General features: G+C 37.2%; 1 protein-coding gene across 2 annotated transcripts in view; it reads left to right on the plus strand.

The window, feature by feature from the left end:
• Nucleotides 1-17,162, plus strand: part of DPYD (dihydropyrimidine dehydrogenase) — a 783,111-nt gene that overhangs the window by 522,439 nt on the left and 243,510 nt on the right. For both annotated transcript variants that reach the window (XR_014842857.1, NM_214044.3), the window contains 1 exon segment: nt 2,599-2,682. Coding sequence is in view for 1 of the 2 variants with exons in the window: in NM_214044.3 (NP_999209.2) it covers nt 2,599-2,682 (84 nt within the window). In the remaining variant the exon portion in view is untranslated.

Here is a 17,162-nt window from a genome sequence, read left to right on the forward strand (position 1 = left end):
TAAATGTTAGTTATTATGTCGTGATAGCAGATTGTAAGCTTGCACTTACATTTTAGGAAATACATATCATGTAAATATATATGCAAATGCCACCTAAAGCTTATCCAAGCCAAAGTGTTATTGAGTTGAGTTGCTATTAATTGCTGCATTTCAACTACATAAAGAAGTCTAAAAGAAATACTTGAAATAACTAAGCAATAATTAGAAAAGTATAGTATTGTATCTAATTGCAATGTACAATCTTTTAATTATGCTGGGAATTCTCACATGATGCTGCTCTGAGATAGGTCATATTATCTACATTTACACGTGACAGATGGAGGCAAAGAAAATTAACTGACTTGGCCAAAGCATCCCCAGTTCCTTAGCTGACCTAGGATTAGAGCTGAGTTTAGCAGCCTGTGCTTTGTCCAAGCTCACTGCCAAGCCAGCAGGAAAAGAAGTAGTACAGTACTTTTCAAATTACATGAGGCATTTTTAAACTGAATTAGATAAGGAAATCCAAAATAAAAGCATGTTAGAAAATTGGCTGAATGATCAATGAACTGCCACAAATGTGCAGAAGGAAAAGTAGACTCACTAATGAATAAAGGTGGGTTAGAAAGTCCACGGAGAAAGAGCTCACCAGAATTCTGTCCTGCTTAAATTCATAAAGCAGGAAAAAATAGGCTAAAATCTTGAACAATTAGGAAGAAAAGAGAGACTTGAAGAAAGGCTGTTGGCTTCAAGAAGGGTCTGATATACTTGGAAAATAATGAACTTTTTAAAATGTTTTTGCGTGATGTGGTAACATGTTAGATTCGAACGTCTTGTTTATTTTACTTAAAAAGAAATTGTGGCGATGGAATTCTAGAAGTGAGCTAAAAGAATATGAAACTTGAGTAGTTTAGTTTATTCGCATTCCTCAAATTAAAAATTGTTTTATTTGTTCTTAGAGTTTTTTTGCAGAAGACGTCTCAAAAATTTTTTGGTTCTCCAATCATTTTAAGAATGCTTAGAGCATATTATTTTGTTCATTTTTACAAGACCCATTTGTGTACTAATGAATTAATGCGTTAAATGAAAAGGATTCCTATCTAATTATTAAATAAGACAAAATTATCCACACTTCATATTTCTCAGCATAGACTTTTAAAAAATACAATAAAATTGATTATCAATTAAAAAATATGAGAACAATAGGTGAGGTAGATTAAGAGGTTCAGACTTCCAGTTACAAAGTGAATGAGTCACAGGTATAAAATGTAGTTTGATGATTACAGTCAATCGTAATGTAACGTCTTCGTATGGTCACAGATGATGACTTAACTTATTGTGGTGGTCATTTTATAACTATAGAGATGTATAGACGTATCAAATCACTATGCCGTCCTGGGAACTAACAGAGTGTTGTAGGTGAATTATACTTTGAAAACAAACAAACAAACATAGAAAAAGGTGGGGGGGGGGATTAGATCAAGGTAGTCAAAAGGTACAAACTTGCGGTTCTAAGAGAAAGAAATACTAGGGATGTGATGTCCAGCATGAGTAGTATAATTAACACTGCCTTATATATGAAGTCATTGAGAAGGTAAATCCTAAGGATTCTCATCACAAGGATATTTATCTTTTCTCTTGTATCTGTATGAGATGATGGGTGTTCACGAAACTTACTGGGATAATCATTTTGTGATGCGTGTAAGGCAAATCATTATGCTGTACACCTTAAACTTACGCAGTGCTGTATGTCAGTTATATCTCAAGAAAACTAGAAGAAAAATTAAAAAGAAAAAAAATAAGAAAAGAAAGCCAAATACATGCGGTAAATGTGTTTTACTTTTTTACATACATAGAAAAAATAGAAAATTACACACCAAATTGTTAACATTGATTAGAGGTAGGGAATGGGAGGAGAGACTTTGTTTTTATATACTTTGGTTTAGTTTGAACTGTTACCAAAATCTTATTTTTGAATTTTCTTTAAAGCAGCATAGAACATAATTAACAGTGTTCCAGTTTGGGGAACTAACATGCTTGAATGCTCCAAAGCATATGAAAGCAGTGTTTATAAATAATAAAAGTTAACTGATAAAAAAGAACATTGAAAATCTTACTTCTATTCATTTCCGCTAGCCTGCTACATTTTTCTTTATATTGCTACTTCCAGTACCAGTTATCCAGAATTAGTAAGATTTGTTTCTATAACAATGAAAGCTGTACAGGGCAAAATAAATGTGATGTTAGACAAACCTAAGTCAGTCTCTGCTGTGTCGTTTGATAGCCAGCCTCGTCATTTACTTCCCCTGTGCTTTGCTTTCCTCATCTGTAAAGTCGGTACCCTATTAACCCTAGGATTATGAGAGTTAGCGGTAACAAATGTAGCTCACATAGAGCAATGAGTGTCTCTTATAAGTACTCAGTATATATTTGCTGTTACAATTATTGTAATATGCAGTCATTTAAGAGAGTCAGAAAATACCTCACATGACAGGTAAAGTACAGTAAACAGAATAGTTAACATTTTCAAACGTGACCTGTGTTGAGAAATCAGTGGTGAAAGCCTTTCAGTACATGGATAAAGCTTTGGCTTTTCTCTCGTTTTTCTTTTCCATCTTAAAGGCCTCTGGAGCAGATGCCTTGGAGTTAAATCTGTCATGTCCACACGGCATGGGAGAAAGAGGAATGGGCCTGGCTTGTGGGCAGGTAAGGACTCAACAGCTGCGTTATGCGTGTCTGTGTGACGGAAGAGGCCCCTGTACGGACAGTTACTATACCTTAGGCAGGAAGATGGGCAGATCGGATGACTGGCTTGAGAGTTTCAGGTCTGCATTGTTTAAATATTTAGTGCTTAAAAAGTGGAAAATGAGGGAAACTGAAATTACAGCAACTGTTTAGTTTTATTGAGGAAAATATCACATTATGTGCTTGACAGGAGGTAATATCATAACAAATAGTTTTTAAAAGCGCTGAAGCAGAATTAGCTGATTTCAAATGCAATGTTCTTTATTCATTCCTGATGCTGATCCAGTTTCCCTGGAGCAATATACTGTACAAAATGCATTGTTCGTAGTGATTTTGTAGTAAATGGGGCACAGCGCAAATTGCATTTTACATTTTTTAGCATATGATCATTACTCCCTAACTGTGTTTTGGGAGTTGCAAAAAGACTTTGATGCTATTTTTATTTTTGGATACAATAAATGGAACCTTCATGCTATAATACTTTCAAAAACATAATGAATAAAATGTGGAAATATATGTTAATATCTAGAAAATACTGTGTCTTTATGGAACTAGATACAGTATTATATGTTAAGGAGCAGTGTAAAAGCTTAGTGCTAAAAAGGTGAGTATTTTGCATCTAATTTAGCTCTTTAGCCTAGAGGGAAATGATGTGAATTAAATAATGCAAAATGTTGTAATTTATGACAAATTTCCTAGTCCTAGAAATTTTTCTTTTACTTCCATACCTGGCACAGGGCTTTGTACATAGTAGGTGCTCAGTTCTTTTTTTTTTTTTTTCCTATGTCATACAATTATTTGAATTAAACTCCAAAACCAGAGGCCCTTCATTTAGTCAGGCAGAAATTTCTGCTTATTCAAATGAACATAGGTTGCTATTTTCATATTAGCATTCAGGGAGGATTTTAAAGTACCTTGTAAATATTTAATTAACATTCAGAGTAGATTTGTGGCTTAGGAAGAAAATATTCTTTTGAAGCAGCAGGAGAGAATGGCCTAGTCAAACGTTTCCCAAGCATATCCTCTCTTCCACTCACAACAGGTCCAGAAGATCGGTAAGTGTGGTAGCGGAACAAGCCTCAGAATTGCCTGTAGAGGGAACATAGCCTTACACGAAATCATGATTTTTATAAGTCAAATGAGGTAATAGTATTTCAAGATGTGTAATTTGACTAAAATGAGGAAGTTTCCTGAAAAGACACCTGAAGGAGTCAAGTTTCTCTCTTTACCACTTTCCCAGCGAATCTTAGAACCAAAACATCTTTTACTTCTCTGAATTAGAAGAGCTATGGAAAATATAAACCTACTGGCTGATTTTTAAAAGAAAGCTGAATTTTAATAAATATCCCTTTCCCCAAATATGAAATTATTTTGAAAACGTCACCCAGGCTTGAATTTAATTTTTAGAGTGGACATTTTAAACTCATATAAATTTTATTATATTTATAGTTGTACAACGATCATCATAACCCCGTTTTACAGTATTTCCGTCCCACCCCAGCCGTCTCCCTCCCCAACCTGCCTCCTTTGGTAGCCACAAGGCTTTCAAAGTCTGTGAGTCAGTATCTGTTCTGCAAAGAAGTTCATTATAACCTTTTTTTAGATTCCACATATAAGTGATAGTGTGTGACATTTAGGTCTCACTGTCTGACTAACTTCCCTTAGCATAATTTACAGGTCCATCCATGTTGCTGCAAATGCCATTATTTCATTCCTTTTTATGGCTGAGTTATATTCTATTGTGTATATGCGCTTTGCTTCATGAACACTTCCAAACGTACCTTACTGTTAAGTGTCTTAGGTGTATCCTCTCCAGAGAGTTAGCCACATACATTTTTGCACAACCTTTGGCTGAATAAGGATGGAAATGCTAAAATTTTGTAGTCAGTTATCACTAAGATTTATAAAACTCATAGAAAACATAAGTTTCCAAACCCATGACATCCTAGGCTGAAAGGAATGGGAACATTTTCATTTTATTTGCTAGCTTAGTTATAAGCTCTAAAACTAAAATTAGTTCTTTTATTAGCCAAGTTTGGAAATTTTCTTTTGACTTATATTCTCTTATAAATTATACAATGGAAAAAATAAAGCTAATTTAGTCATTTTGCTCCAACATAATTTAAATGATTACTCTTCCTTGGGACACATGAATTTCAACATTTCAGATTGCTGGAATGAAGAATATTAGTGCATTAAAAAAAAAAAACTGTCTTTTTAGAACAGACACAAACACATCTGAGGCTTAATCATTTCTTTTACCTCCTCTTCCTCTTTTCTGCCTCCTGTTCCCATAGCCTCTTCCTCCCTCCCTAGGTTTCATAGTTTTGCACCTTTCAGTTGGTACAATGGGGAATTTGGATTCAGTGCCAGGGGACTGAGAAGCTGTTCTGGTTCCTCTTCCCCATCAAGTGTGATCCTGCCTTCCATCTACTGAAAGCTCCCTGTGTGTCAAGCACAGACCTGTGTGTATTGCCAGAGCATCATAAATGGAACAAACAAACATAAATCAGTCCCATGGCTAGAATATTTATTTATTAGAAACACTCTCTGTACTTTCCCCATTTCTGGTGTTTCTAGAAATCATAATAATTTTAGCTCCTTACGGAGAGGTAGAGCATCATAATACAGTACATTTTCCTCTCTAAACATGTTTTTTTCTCCTTTATCTCAAATATTTTCTTGCAAATATTAAATAAGTGAAAATGCTGCTTTTATACCTAAGTGATTTTAAATTGCCTATTTACATATATACTTATTTAAACTCTTTTATGAGTCTTCCCATAGGTGACTAAAAATTGTGAAATTTATGAATAGAGAAGGCTATAACCTTTTTACTTTATAACGTATGGACATCATATATATTTATAGAATTTGTAGAAATAAAGAAAAACCTCAAATTGACCTTGAGAATTTGAATTGTGTATTCCCTGCAAAGTGAAACTTCGTATAAAGTCCTAACCACTTAGCATGATACTTGCTAAGTGTTTAAAGGCAGTCTCATTCTTTATTCTTTCCATCAGCCATCTATGTCACCTTGATCAAGCTACTCCCTCTCCTGACGCATCAGTTTCTATCTCTGCAATATGGGATTTGAACTAGATGATCTCTGAATCCCTTAAAGCTTTAATATGCTTTGAATGCTTACATTATCAGTAGCAGACTAATATGGTTTTTTAAACTACCCATAAAAAGCATTGGTAAAACAGAAACTAAAGAAATAAACAAGTGCATATCATGTTGTTCTTTTTAAAAATATTACTATTTTCCTTGGCTTGCATAAACATCAATGTTTTATGTATTTGATAACCAACTTTTTATATCAAGCAATACTGCTCACTTTTGGTATATTTCACTTGATTTGATGACTATCCAAGTAGCAGTTGTTTAAACATGCTTGGTTGAGTAGACATCTTGTACTTAATGTGGTTAAAATAGAACCTTTGGTCTTTTAGTATGTCAGCCTGCACTTTTATAAAATTTTTTTCCATTTAACTAATGATACCCCCCCCCAATAAATTTGATGCTCAAGCAAAGGTGAAAATATGTTCTAGTTTGGGTTGCATACACTCCAAAGAGTCAGAGTTATATTACAACAGGAAATTGGTTTTTGTCTTCATTCTTCTGTTCACATCAATCCTCTGAAGTAGGATAGTCGTTATCCCACTGAACAAATTAAAAAACAAGAAGCAAAAAAATCCCTCCTGAGCTTCCATGTTTCCCAGGGCACAAATCTGGTCAGTAGCTACCAGAACCTCAGATTTAATTAGCATTAACCCTGAACATAGGCAAGGCACCAAGAATAGTCTCTAATAAATTGGTATTCCAATATTAGCATTAAATAGTATTACTAATCAAAAATTAATTGCAGGACTACGTCAGCTCTCAAGTCACAAACAAACCCAAACCTACTATTTAGGTGTTTCATCTCACAGGAATAAGGGTGTTTCCTCTGATATTTTAACATTCAGATTTAAAGTTGTCTACATAAAATCTATGTAAACCTATTTCCTGTGACAGCATATTACTTTATAAACATAAGTGAACTGTAATAAATTCTATAAAGTCCAGATGAGGTGGTGCCTCTTGAAGGTTGTCTTCTTTTCCATTGTGCTAAGTGTTCATTAAGAATTGGATGAATATCCCTCTTCTGTCTTTTTAGAATTATACTGAATATTTTTACTAAAACCTCCTAACCTAGATTCACAGGGGAGCTGAATGGGCCTTGAATGGCTTTGTATTGTTGTGGTGGTTGTTTTGTTTTTGAAATTAGTACCAAAACTAAAAACAGGTGGCTAGACAGAAAAATTCTATTCTTATTTCTCTTGAAATAAGGAAGATGAAGCCATACTTGTCTTGCATGGCTGTATAGCAGTGAGGAACTAGAGCCTAATTCAGTCCCCTTAACACTGTATGTGGTACTTGTAAATAGCAGCAAACATTTGATCATGGATAAGTGCTCGTTCTCAACATGGATTTGATCAGTATGTATCTCTTTGATTCAACCTTTCAATATTGAAACCGAGCCTTCCAGGACTTTTGCTAGCCCTCTGAGTTCCTGACAATGAAGAATCTCTAGGCTGCCTTCTTCAGCCAGCTGTACCTTTAATTCTTAGACCCTTCCTCTGTCAGCTACTAAAAGAAGAATAGTTGGGAGTGGAGGGCAGGATATGGGATAAGATGCCTTGCCTTCCCACCTTCTTATTTGATCTCCTACAGAGCATTAAAGAGGAGCAAGAGGCACAGGACTTCACAATTCTAGTTACATAATCCCCTTCAAATGGTTTTTGTCCTTGCCATCAAAAAATGTACATGTAAAACTTTTTCAGTTATTTTTTCATACCAGCTGTATACCCTCTCTGCCTTGAGTCAGTGATGGGCACAGTGAAGCACAGACCCTCAGAACGGAGAGAACCTTGGAGAGTTTCCCCATTCAGAGGAAGGAATTGGGGACTGGGAAGTTATCTAAATTGGCTCAGCCTGAGATGACCTACAAGCAAGGCCCGTAACCGGGTGCCCTTGTCATTGACCCATCCGGTGCTCTCTCCTGTGTGTACCACTGGGCCCTTTGAGTGTATCCAAATCTCCAGTCAAATGACTGTCAGTCAAAGGCCCTGGGTACTTCTAGCTGAATACCTTTGTGCATCATCATCATTATTATTATTCCCGCTGCCTGGAATTCATCTTTTCAACTGAAATTACTCAGATGACATCTAATTGATTAAGTGGGCATGTCTTAGCAATCAAGCACATTTTCCATAAGAAGAGAAAAATAATGTATATGAAGAGGTTAAAGGTAGAAACTGGATGCGTACTCTCAGGGACTCGATAGTGACCTAGAGATTGAATCACTGTCAGTGAATTTGGATTGTTTAACTAACACTTCTCGGAAGCTACAGAGATGTTATTTACCTGGCCCTCGTAGGGTTCTCATTGTTCAGTGTTTTGGATGCCATAGTTTGGCCTTCATTGTAGGTGTGATTGCCAAATAGTGCATGATAGAAAAATTCCAAAATGATAGTATATAATTGGTGGGAAGACTTCTCTAGCTTTACAAACAAAGCATAGTCCTGAATAAAGATGGCAGTGCCCCTAGCATCACTTGTTGTGTCTCGCCCTCTCGCAGCCCACTCCATTTATTTACATACATCTTCTGTATAGAATTTCTGAACATTGGAATGTGCAACTCGGTCAGGGATTTCCCTGGTGGCTTAGTGGTTAACAGATCTAGCATTGTCACTGCTGTGCCTCAGGTCACTGCCTGGCATGGGAACCTCTGCATGATGTGGGCATGGCCAAAAAAAAAAAAGTAGTCTTACCATTAATTTTATCATCAAGAAATGCATACTCAGTCCTGCCTTTTGATGGTTTAGCTAAGCAAAAACAAACAGGTTTAGGAGTGGTAAGTCTTAAAATGCTTAGTGATTTTAAATAATCACTGACTATATTAAGATCACTCAAAGCAACACTTTGATATTTCCCTGATGAGCTGTGCTGTGTCCAAATTTAACTTACATAAACTCTACATTTTTATTAAAAAAGAGAGAGAAAAGGGCTTGTTTCTGTTACAATATGCCAACATTTTTCATAAAACACAAATTATTACTCTTACCCTTGCCAGAGAGCAGACGTCTGTCACCAGGAAGAGAATCCAAAACTAAATGTGAGGACCACATTGCCCCAGATGTGCCAGCATTTCCCTTGGGAAATAAAACCTTGTTCCAGCAGCTGGGTTAACAGACCCTCTATCTCATATGCAGCACAAAGTCCAGGAAACACTGACCATAGCCCTGCCTCAGTCTGGTCCCCATTGAATGTCTGTGGATGGGACGGTATAAAGATGCCTCTCATAAAGCCAAAGCAACTGACAAGTCGTAGCTCTTCTTTAATTTCCCAGCGGGGTGAAAGGCAGGAACTTAGGAGTATGAGAAATCTCAAAGGTTTGAGAAAGAAACGTCAGAACCTCCCGCCCAGTGATAAAATACAACAAACTGAAGCCACAGTGACCTCTCTGGCATCTCTTGGGGATCTAAGGGGAGGGTCACGGCCAAGTTAAATTTGCTTTTTGATACTGGTCCAGTATGTGCCCACGAGACCTCCTCTGTTTTAGGTTCTTGGTTCCTGTCACCTCTTCTGACTCTAGACCTGTAAGAAACATAGGTGACAAAGTGCTGCCTTTTCCTGAAGGGGATGTTTAATTTTGCTCTAATCAGCGTGAAGGAATGTAAGTTCAGGCTAGGAAGTTGTGCTCGAGGTCTGTGAACTGATTGGCTAAACATGGGATAGGCTGGGCTGGCCTCAGTGGGTTGAGCCTCTGAGACAAAACAGGTTTGGAAATCATAGCACCATAAAAGAACTTCATTCCTGGAAGAGGTCCGAGAAATGGCTGCATGGTATAAGCTTATGCAAAAGTGACTAAAATCTGCTGTTACCCAGATACATTTTACTTACATCCTGTCTTCTCTTTTCCTTTTGGCAGTATCATTTTGGAAGTGCTTTAAAATAAATTATCAACTTGTTTATGAGAAAAAGTATCTCCGATGAAAAAGAAATATTTGCTTTACATTATGTTATGTTGCCTAACTCCTTATTTGATTTTAATTCTCAGCCATTTGCATAGACATGGGTGCTTAGATAAGTAGATAACAACAGGGAATCTGTAAGAGGCATTTATAGAACAGCCAATATTTTGCCTTAAGCAGGTTCTCTATGAGTTTTTCAATTTTAGTTATTAATGTTGGTTAATGATATAAAAATCATTATTTTAAAAATTGTAAAAATTTTTGTAGAAAGCAACACCATTTAAATCTGAGATATTAGTTCTAGGTCAGGAAAGATCATTATGTTTATCTAGAATAACAAATATGCGTCTGTCAGTTAAAAAAAATATATACCTAGTACAAATAAGTGGACCTCTTTGTGAATGGTTGTGGGAAAAGCATCTAAATATATATATTTTAACTTAATATTGTATTCATCATGTTATATTTCTGAAATAAAGCAGCAATAGCATCTATGTTTTTAAAAATCACTTTCGAGTGATCACATCACAGCGAATTTGAGTTTTCTATATATCTGTTGACTATAGCATAACGACGAACAAAAAGTACCTTTGACCTAAAGAGAGACAAGTAGGAAAGAGGTGGGGAGAGGCTACGATCGTAGCCTGTGGTATCATGCAGAGTTCTCATAGCATAATGTCACACCAGAATAAATAGGTGTCAGCAGTGCAGAATAGAAACAAAGTCAGAAACCAAAATTACTACAACAGAAATATTGACGATGAAGTGGATCCCACTAGCCTAGACTATTTGGAAGAACTAGCAAACAAAACTTCAGTCCTGCATTAAAAGCCAAGAAGTCCCAGGAGTGAAGGACACTGCATATTGAGCTAAAAAGCAAGATGGACCAGAAGACTAGTAAGCACTCAGGAGCTCAGAGAATTGAAGGCAGCAAAGTTCAGATAAGCCAAGAGAGAGAATAACGGATGAGGCAAATCACAGGAAGGCACGAGAGGCACCATTCTCAAGAAGACCTTAAAATTAGGGCAACTCCTACTTCAGAGAGAAAGTTTTTACACCTTTTCCCGCTGGGGTAGAAGTAATCTTTTAGACAGTCAGTTTAAGGCGTCCAGTTGGAAGTAGATGAGCAAGTTCAGGAAGGAGACCCATGGATTTCCTGACGGAAGAAGGAAATGTGGCCCCCTCCCCTCAAAAAGTAAGTCAAAGAAATAGATTTCTCGTGGCATTTTACAGCCTAGGAATATTGATTCAAGATTGAAAACTCCATGGCTTTAGTTTCTGTCATTTGGCAGCCATGTTCCCAGAGAGCTGTCGCATCCCCCCAGAAACACAGAAGACGGTCCTTATCGAGAGTCCCCGATTTTATACACACGTGAAGTCTGTCTTGCACTTGGTTACATTGCAGAAACCTTAACGACAGTCATGTTTGGAGCTGACATTTCTGTTCTGTTCTTTAATGTTCTGTTCTCAATTTATCAAGTAGTAATATGATTAATTAATGCATACTCTGAAAAAAAACTTTTGTTTAAAGAGGTATTAATTTAAAGCATGACTATCAATTTTAGCCACTTTGAGATATCTTAAGTATCTTTTATTCTTCCCTCATATTATTTGCTGTTTATTTTATCTACAGTTGATTGTTTGAATGTTTACTCTTTTCTCCCTATCTTTTGGTTGTGAATGTCTTCATCTTTAAAAGTCCTCATTGATCAAATTGTAAATTCCTTTACACTTAATGTATGTTAATCACTCATAAAAAAGAGCATACAGAAGTTTTCTCTTACTGGTAAGATTTCTGGCCCTCTGTCAAATGAACAAAGATTTCTCTTGCCAATATTTCCATTGCCAATATTTCTCTTTTGTTGACTACGGCAGAAATTGGATGGCAGCATAGTAGGCATTCCACTCCTGTTTTTCCTGTAATTGTGTTTGGCCTCACATGAGAGAACTTGATATATAAAGGCATAGTCAGTTCCTTTTACTTCTAGTGTCTGTTCTTCATTCCTCTCTCCTATGTTCACTCTTGACTGTCCTTCTATATTCTACCATGTAGGTCTGAAAATTTTAAAGAAGAGCCTTTTTTATTAAGGAGAAACAGGTTCTAGAGACCCTATTTGGCACTCCCCAAATCATCAAATATTTCTGTACCTTTCATTCATGCAACACATATTTAGAGTATCTGCCACGTACCAAGAATTGTGTAAAATACTAAGAATATAATGATGAGCAAAAATAGACGTGTTCTCTGTCCTCATGGAGCTTTCTGTTTAGTAAAACAGGCAAGTAACCCCAGAAACAATAAAGTGTAACTGGCATGGTAGTCATGAAGGTGTGGTCCATGATATTGGAAGAGCAGGTAATGCGAAGTTTCTGGGCGACTCTGGAAGGTCAAGGAAGGATTATGTAAAGAAATGCTATTTGATCTGGTAACTGAAATATTTAGAGGATTTTTTAACTAAGTGCAATTATTGGGGTGGGTTAGAGCATTTCAAGCAGTGAAAATGGCACGAGCAAAAGCCTTATGGTTGAAAAAAGTCCTGTTGAAGGGCAAGAAAGGAGAAAGGGGCATTTAGAACAGATGTATCTGGCACAAGGTGATATTGGAGAGGAAAATATCATATGTATCAGGCTATGTAAGACCCCATAAGTCAGGCCTTTGTAAGCATTTTGATCTTATCCACACAGCAGCAGTAGAAAGCTATTAAAAGGCTTATCAAATGTGCATGTGTGTATGCACATGCGTGCATGTGCATCTGTACGGCGAGTGGGATGGTGACAGTGGTGGAGATGATAAGATTATATTTTCATTTTGAGAGACTAGAATAGAGAAGCATGAGAATGGACTTGAGAAGACGGGAATCCCTTGCAGTAAGTGGTTCAGCGGTTTGTAGCTTAGATTAGGAAAACAGTGGTAGAGGTAGAGAAATGGAAATACCAGAGGTAAGAAGTGTATCAAGCAACATTTGAGGATGGGTTGGATATGGGTTTTAAGGAAGAAACAAGTGGAAAGAGATTCTTCACTTTCTGGCTTCTGCAGATGGAGCAATTCTGGTACTGTAAACTAAGGTAGATATATTAGGTTTTGTAACTGATGGTATGAGGTCGATGTTGACTTTATGATTATCTGGATCCAGGAAAATAAATGATGTCTTCCCCACTCTCTCCAGCATCCTCATCTGCTCCACGGTGCAATGAATGACTCATTCTTATGCACAACAGATGAGCATTCTTTATCCATCTGATGACCTAGCCTCAGACACATCCATGGTTTATAATCCCAACTATCAGGGGATTTTTACCTTTTCATTCCGGGACTATCCACTGACATCTATGATTCTGGTATTTTCAATATACTTTTTTCTAGTCTTTTCCACTAAACTCTTATTAAAAACTTTCCTCTAAATGGAGCCATCCTTATTTTAAACAATTAAAAACTTATACATAAAACATTTTGAATACTATATCATATCTAATATGATGCCCACTCTCTCCATAGAGATGATGGATTTAGGGTAAAGTTTTCCTAGTAGATAATAAAAAAAGAATTATATTTTTGAGGTGGCTACAGTTAAAGTAGAGTTACCATGATATAGATATATTCCAAGATAATAAACCCATGAAGGATTTTTATGAAGAAAAGAAATGGAGTTATTAACTTCAGTGCCCATTTATTCTCGGCAATGTGGTAGGCCTTTCTATTGGATCCCATCCACTCCTCAATCAACTTTGAGAGGGAAGATAGAACGTTATCTGTGTTACAAAGGAACTAAGGCGAGAGTGACTTGCTCTGATTGAATCCCCAGGGTTAATGTTATTCTGACACATGGTGGGCTCAGTAAATATTTTTGGGAGAGATTAATAAAGGTATGAGTGAATGAATGAATGAACAAATGAGTAATGGATGAATTAAGCCTTCATACAAAATGAGTTTTTGTGACTCAGCAATGCAGTTCTCGATTCTTTGTTAGTTGAAAACTTACATTTCAGATCATTTTTCTTCCCTCTAAAACCAGTTTCAATGTTCTGATTTTTGTTGTCTTTCTGCCTCAGCCATTTTAGGTTTTGTGTGTCTGATTTCTCCAATTTGTGTCTCAAATCCATTCTGAATTATATTTGTCCAGAAGTACGTATTACTCACATGTACGTATGATTCACAATTCCCTGTGCCCTGGACAGGGGTCTGTCTCTTCTTCAGTTATTCCATTTTTGGAACTCACTAATCAGTTTTTTTTAAAGAACGAGCATTTTCTACATTACTGCGGAAGTTTAGAAGATGAAAGATGTCAGAATGGCTTGACCGTGACTTCCTTTTGCAGTCTTGCTATCCTACATTAACAAAATCTGTACCAAGGAGTGAGGGAAGAATAAGAAAATAGGTCCCCTTAATCTGGCCCCCAGTGGGGTTAAGAACTTTATTTTCACTGCCTCCATGCCCACCATCTAAAGGCAGACAGTCATGGATTAGAAATGCCTCAAATGTTCCCTCCCACCTTACTTGAGAGCAGATACAATCACCGACATCTGCCATTCTGTTTGCCAGGTTCAGGTTCAAGGTCTAAGTCGTGTAATCCCCCCAGAATTCAGTGACGTATGTGCTGTTATTACTTCCCATTTTGCAAAGGGGGTAACCCAGAGACTGAAAGCCTAAGTAAAGTGGCAGGGTCACGGGGCAGGTAAATGGCAGAGTCAGGATCCAGATCCGGTCATGTGTCCGACAAGCCTCAGTCCCAACCTCAGACACTACTGCCTCTCAAACAAGAATTTTAAAGGAGTAATCCCTGGCTTTGCCAACCGGAGAAATGGATACCCATCTTACTGATGCTTCTCCCTTTGAGGTTGGTGCTGTTTGTGGAAGTAATGGAAGCCCCTCTGTATAAATATTACTGAAAAGGCCATGTTCCTGAAAATGACTGGTAAAAGCAATCTGAATGATCTTTATTTTTATGTCATATTTGTTTTTCTGGATCCAAACTCATTTCTAAAGAGAAACCCTAACAGTTCTTATTGAACTCTCCAGACACAATTCAAATATCATGCAGTTTTATAGTTATGAATGTTAATTAGCAAGGACCATTTTTATTCGAAAAATCCATTTTTTTGTTGTTTAAATTTAACATCATCCCTCCCCTAAAGGAGGCAACGTGGGATATCGGGCATTCAGAAACTGCTCCTGATTGATGGCGATTATTCAGGAGAAGCTGAAGAGGGGTGAAACCTCCCCCCCCCGAGGTGCCCCCAGAGTTAATTCGCCCTCTGCTCACGTGGTGGGGAGCACTAAATATGCAGAGCATCATCCAGCCTGTAAGTGGTTCTGTCCTCGCCTGCCATCCCACAGCCCTACCCCTCTACAAAGGGTAGATCATTAAGCCATCCAGCGGTGGGGAGTATTTTCCTATAGCTGTTGCCCTTTATAGCAGCCTGGCAGCGAGTGACCATAATAAATTATACACTGTGCTGGGAGGCTGTGACACAGTGCACTGGCGGAACAGCGGGGGTGTTAGGAAATCCATTATTTGAAATTTTTGTTTCTTTTTCTTACTAGATTCCATGCTGCTCTTTTCCTGTCATCTCGTTCCTTTTTTTCGGATCTATTGTTTTGAGGGTTTTGTGTCTGACAGTTCTTTTCTACTGCCGGTTTTGTCCTTTTTGTTACCTTGTTTCTGCCTTCGTGGGCTCCCCCACCCCCTCTTCTTGGTCTTGTGTGTTGTGAGCCTCCTTCTTTCTGTCACGCAGTCATTTGCTTTACTTTTCTTTCTCTTTCTGCCTTATTGTCTCATATAAGGCAAAAACAAATTCCCTTTTTGTTGGCGTTCTTTTACATGGTGTTATGTGGTTGTCATTTTCCCTTCAGGATAGATGCACTTTACTGTGTGTAATATTCATTTTAGTTCCGAGAATCCCACACACACGCCCAGAGGAGTACCGAGGCTGATGACAATAAAAAACCATCAAAGCAACTAGTAGAATAGTTCTTTAAGAACAGCGCCCACCTATGCCTTGCCTGTAGATCAATTCACATAGAATCTGTACGTTGTTGGTCCTAATTTCAGATTATTCACTGTTTCCACCTTCTTCTGAGAGTAGGTCTAGGATTCCAAAGTGGCAATTATTTTGACAGTGTTCCTTGTGAATCTGCCTATTTGCTTTTACTTTGCTGTTTTTCCATTGATGAACGTAACCCGAAGAGATAGTCTGGTAGTTGGAAATCCCTGGATTAAGTTAATTCATTGGTTATTAATTGAGCAACTGCTGCGTGGCAGGCATTGCGCAGGTGGTGAGGATACTGGCCACCATGAGTTTTGTTCTGCGTTTTTGCATTCTTTAGTTAGTCATGTCTCTTATTCCCAATTTCTTTCCTTTTTCTTTTCTTTTTCATATCGTGTCATTCTGCCTTCTCCATTGTCTCCTTTTGCACCTAGCACTCCTGTTTTCCTTAAGATTTATTTATAAATCACTTTCGAATTTCCACCTAAATTCACTGCATTAGATTAGAAAGCTCAAGATTTACTTGGCATTGAATACCTGAGAATATACCAGATTCTTCAATCTCAATTTTGAGTTGCATTTAAAAACAGAGGAGTTCCCTTTGTGACTCAGTGGAAATGAACCTGACTAGTGTCCAGTGAGGACGCAGGTTCCACCCCTGGCCTCACTGAGTGGGTTAAGGATCTGGAGTTGCTGTGGCTGTGTTGTAGGCTGGCAGCTGCAGCTCTGATTCAGTTCTCAGCCTGGCAGCTCCCATATGCTGCAGGTGCAGCCCTGAAAAGCAAAACAAAGAAAGGAGCAAACAGAAACAGTACCTTCACCTCCGGTGTGACTGTGGATTTTCGTACTATTTGCAATTGCTGAGTTTAATTGAATTAATACGTATACTTAGTAAATGTCAATGGATTAAATCAAAATCTACAATTAAACTCTTTGGCAGTATTTAGTTCTTTGTTCCTTTTATGTGTTCTCTGTTTGCTTTTCTTGGCTTATTTTCTTTTCTCTTTTTATATACTTATCTTCTAATTTGGTTCCTCCTGAATCACCCTTGATTTTCTGTTTCTATCTCCATTATATTTTTATATTTACTGTCTCTATTTTTTTTTACTTTATTGTATTCCAGGGTTATTGCTATTTTTTTGACTTGTTATTTTAAATAAGAATTGCTATAGTAGCTCAAAAAAGCTCATTTTTCTTTTTTTAGTCATTTAAATGAATTTCTTCTATCTCTGTACTTGTATCCTTTATATTTTCAATCTCTCCACTCTTCCTCATATCTCCAAATTTCTAAAGTTTTAGCTTATTCTATGACTTTTTCTCTTTTCTTGCCACTTTGAATTCTACCCCTTAGCTTTTTTCCTGTATCAGTTTTTTTTATTTTTAAGAAACACTGTTCCCTTTAATATCATTTTATATATGCCATGGAAACAACTT

The sequence above is a fragment of the Sus scrofa genome, chromosome 4 (genome assembly GCF_054392235.1).
Source record: "Sus scrofa isolate SSC_HxYL_T2T_F1_AM1 chromosome 4, Sscrofa_HxYL_maternal_Yorkshire_Landrace_v2.0, whole genome shotgun sequence".
Classification (NCBI taxonomy): domain Eukaryota; kingdom Metazoa; phylum Chordata; class Mammalia; order Artiodactyla; family Suidae; genus Sus; species Sus scrofa.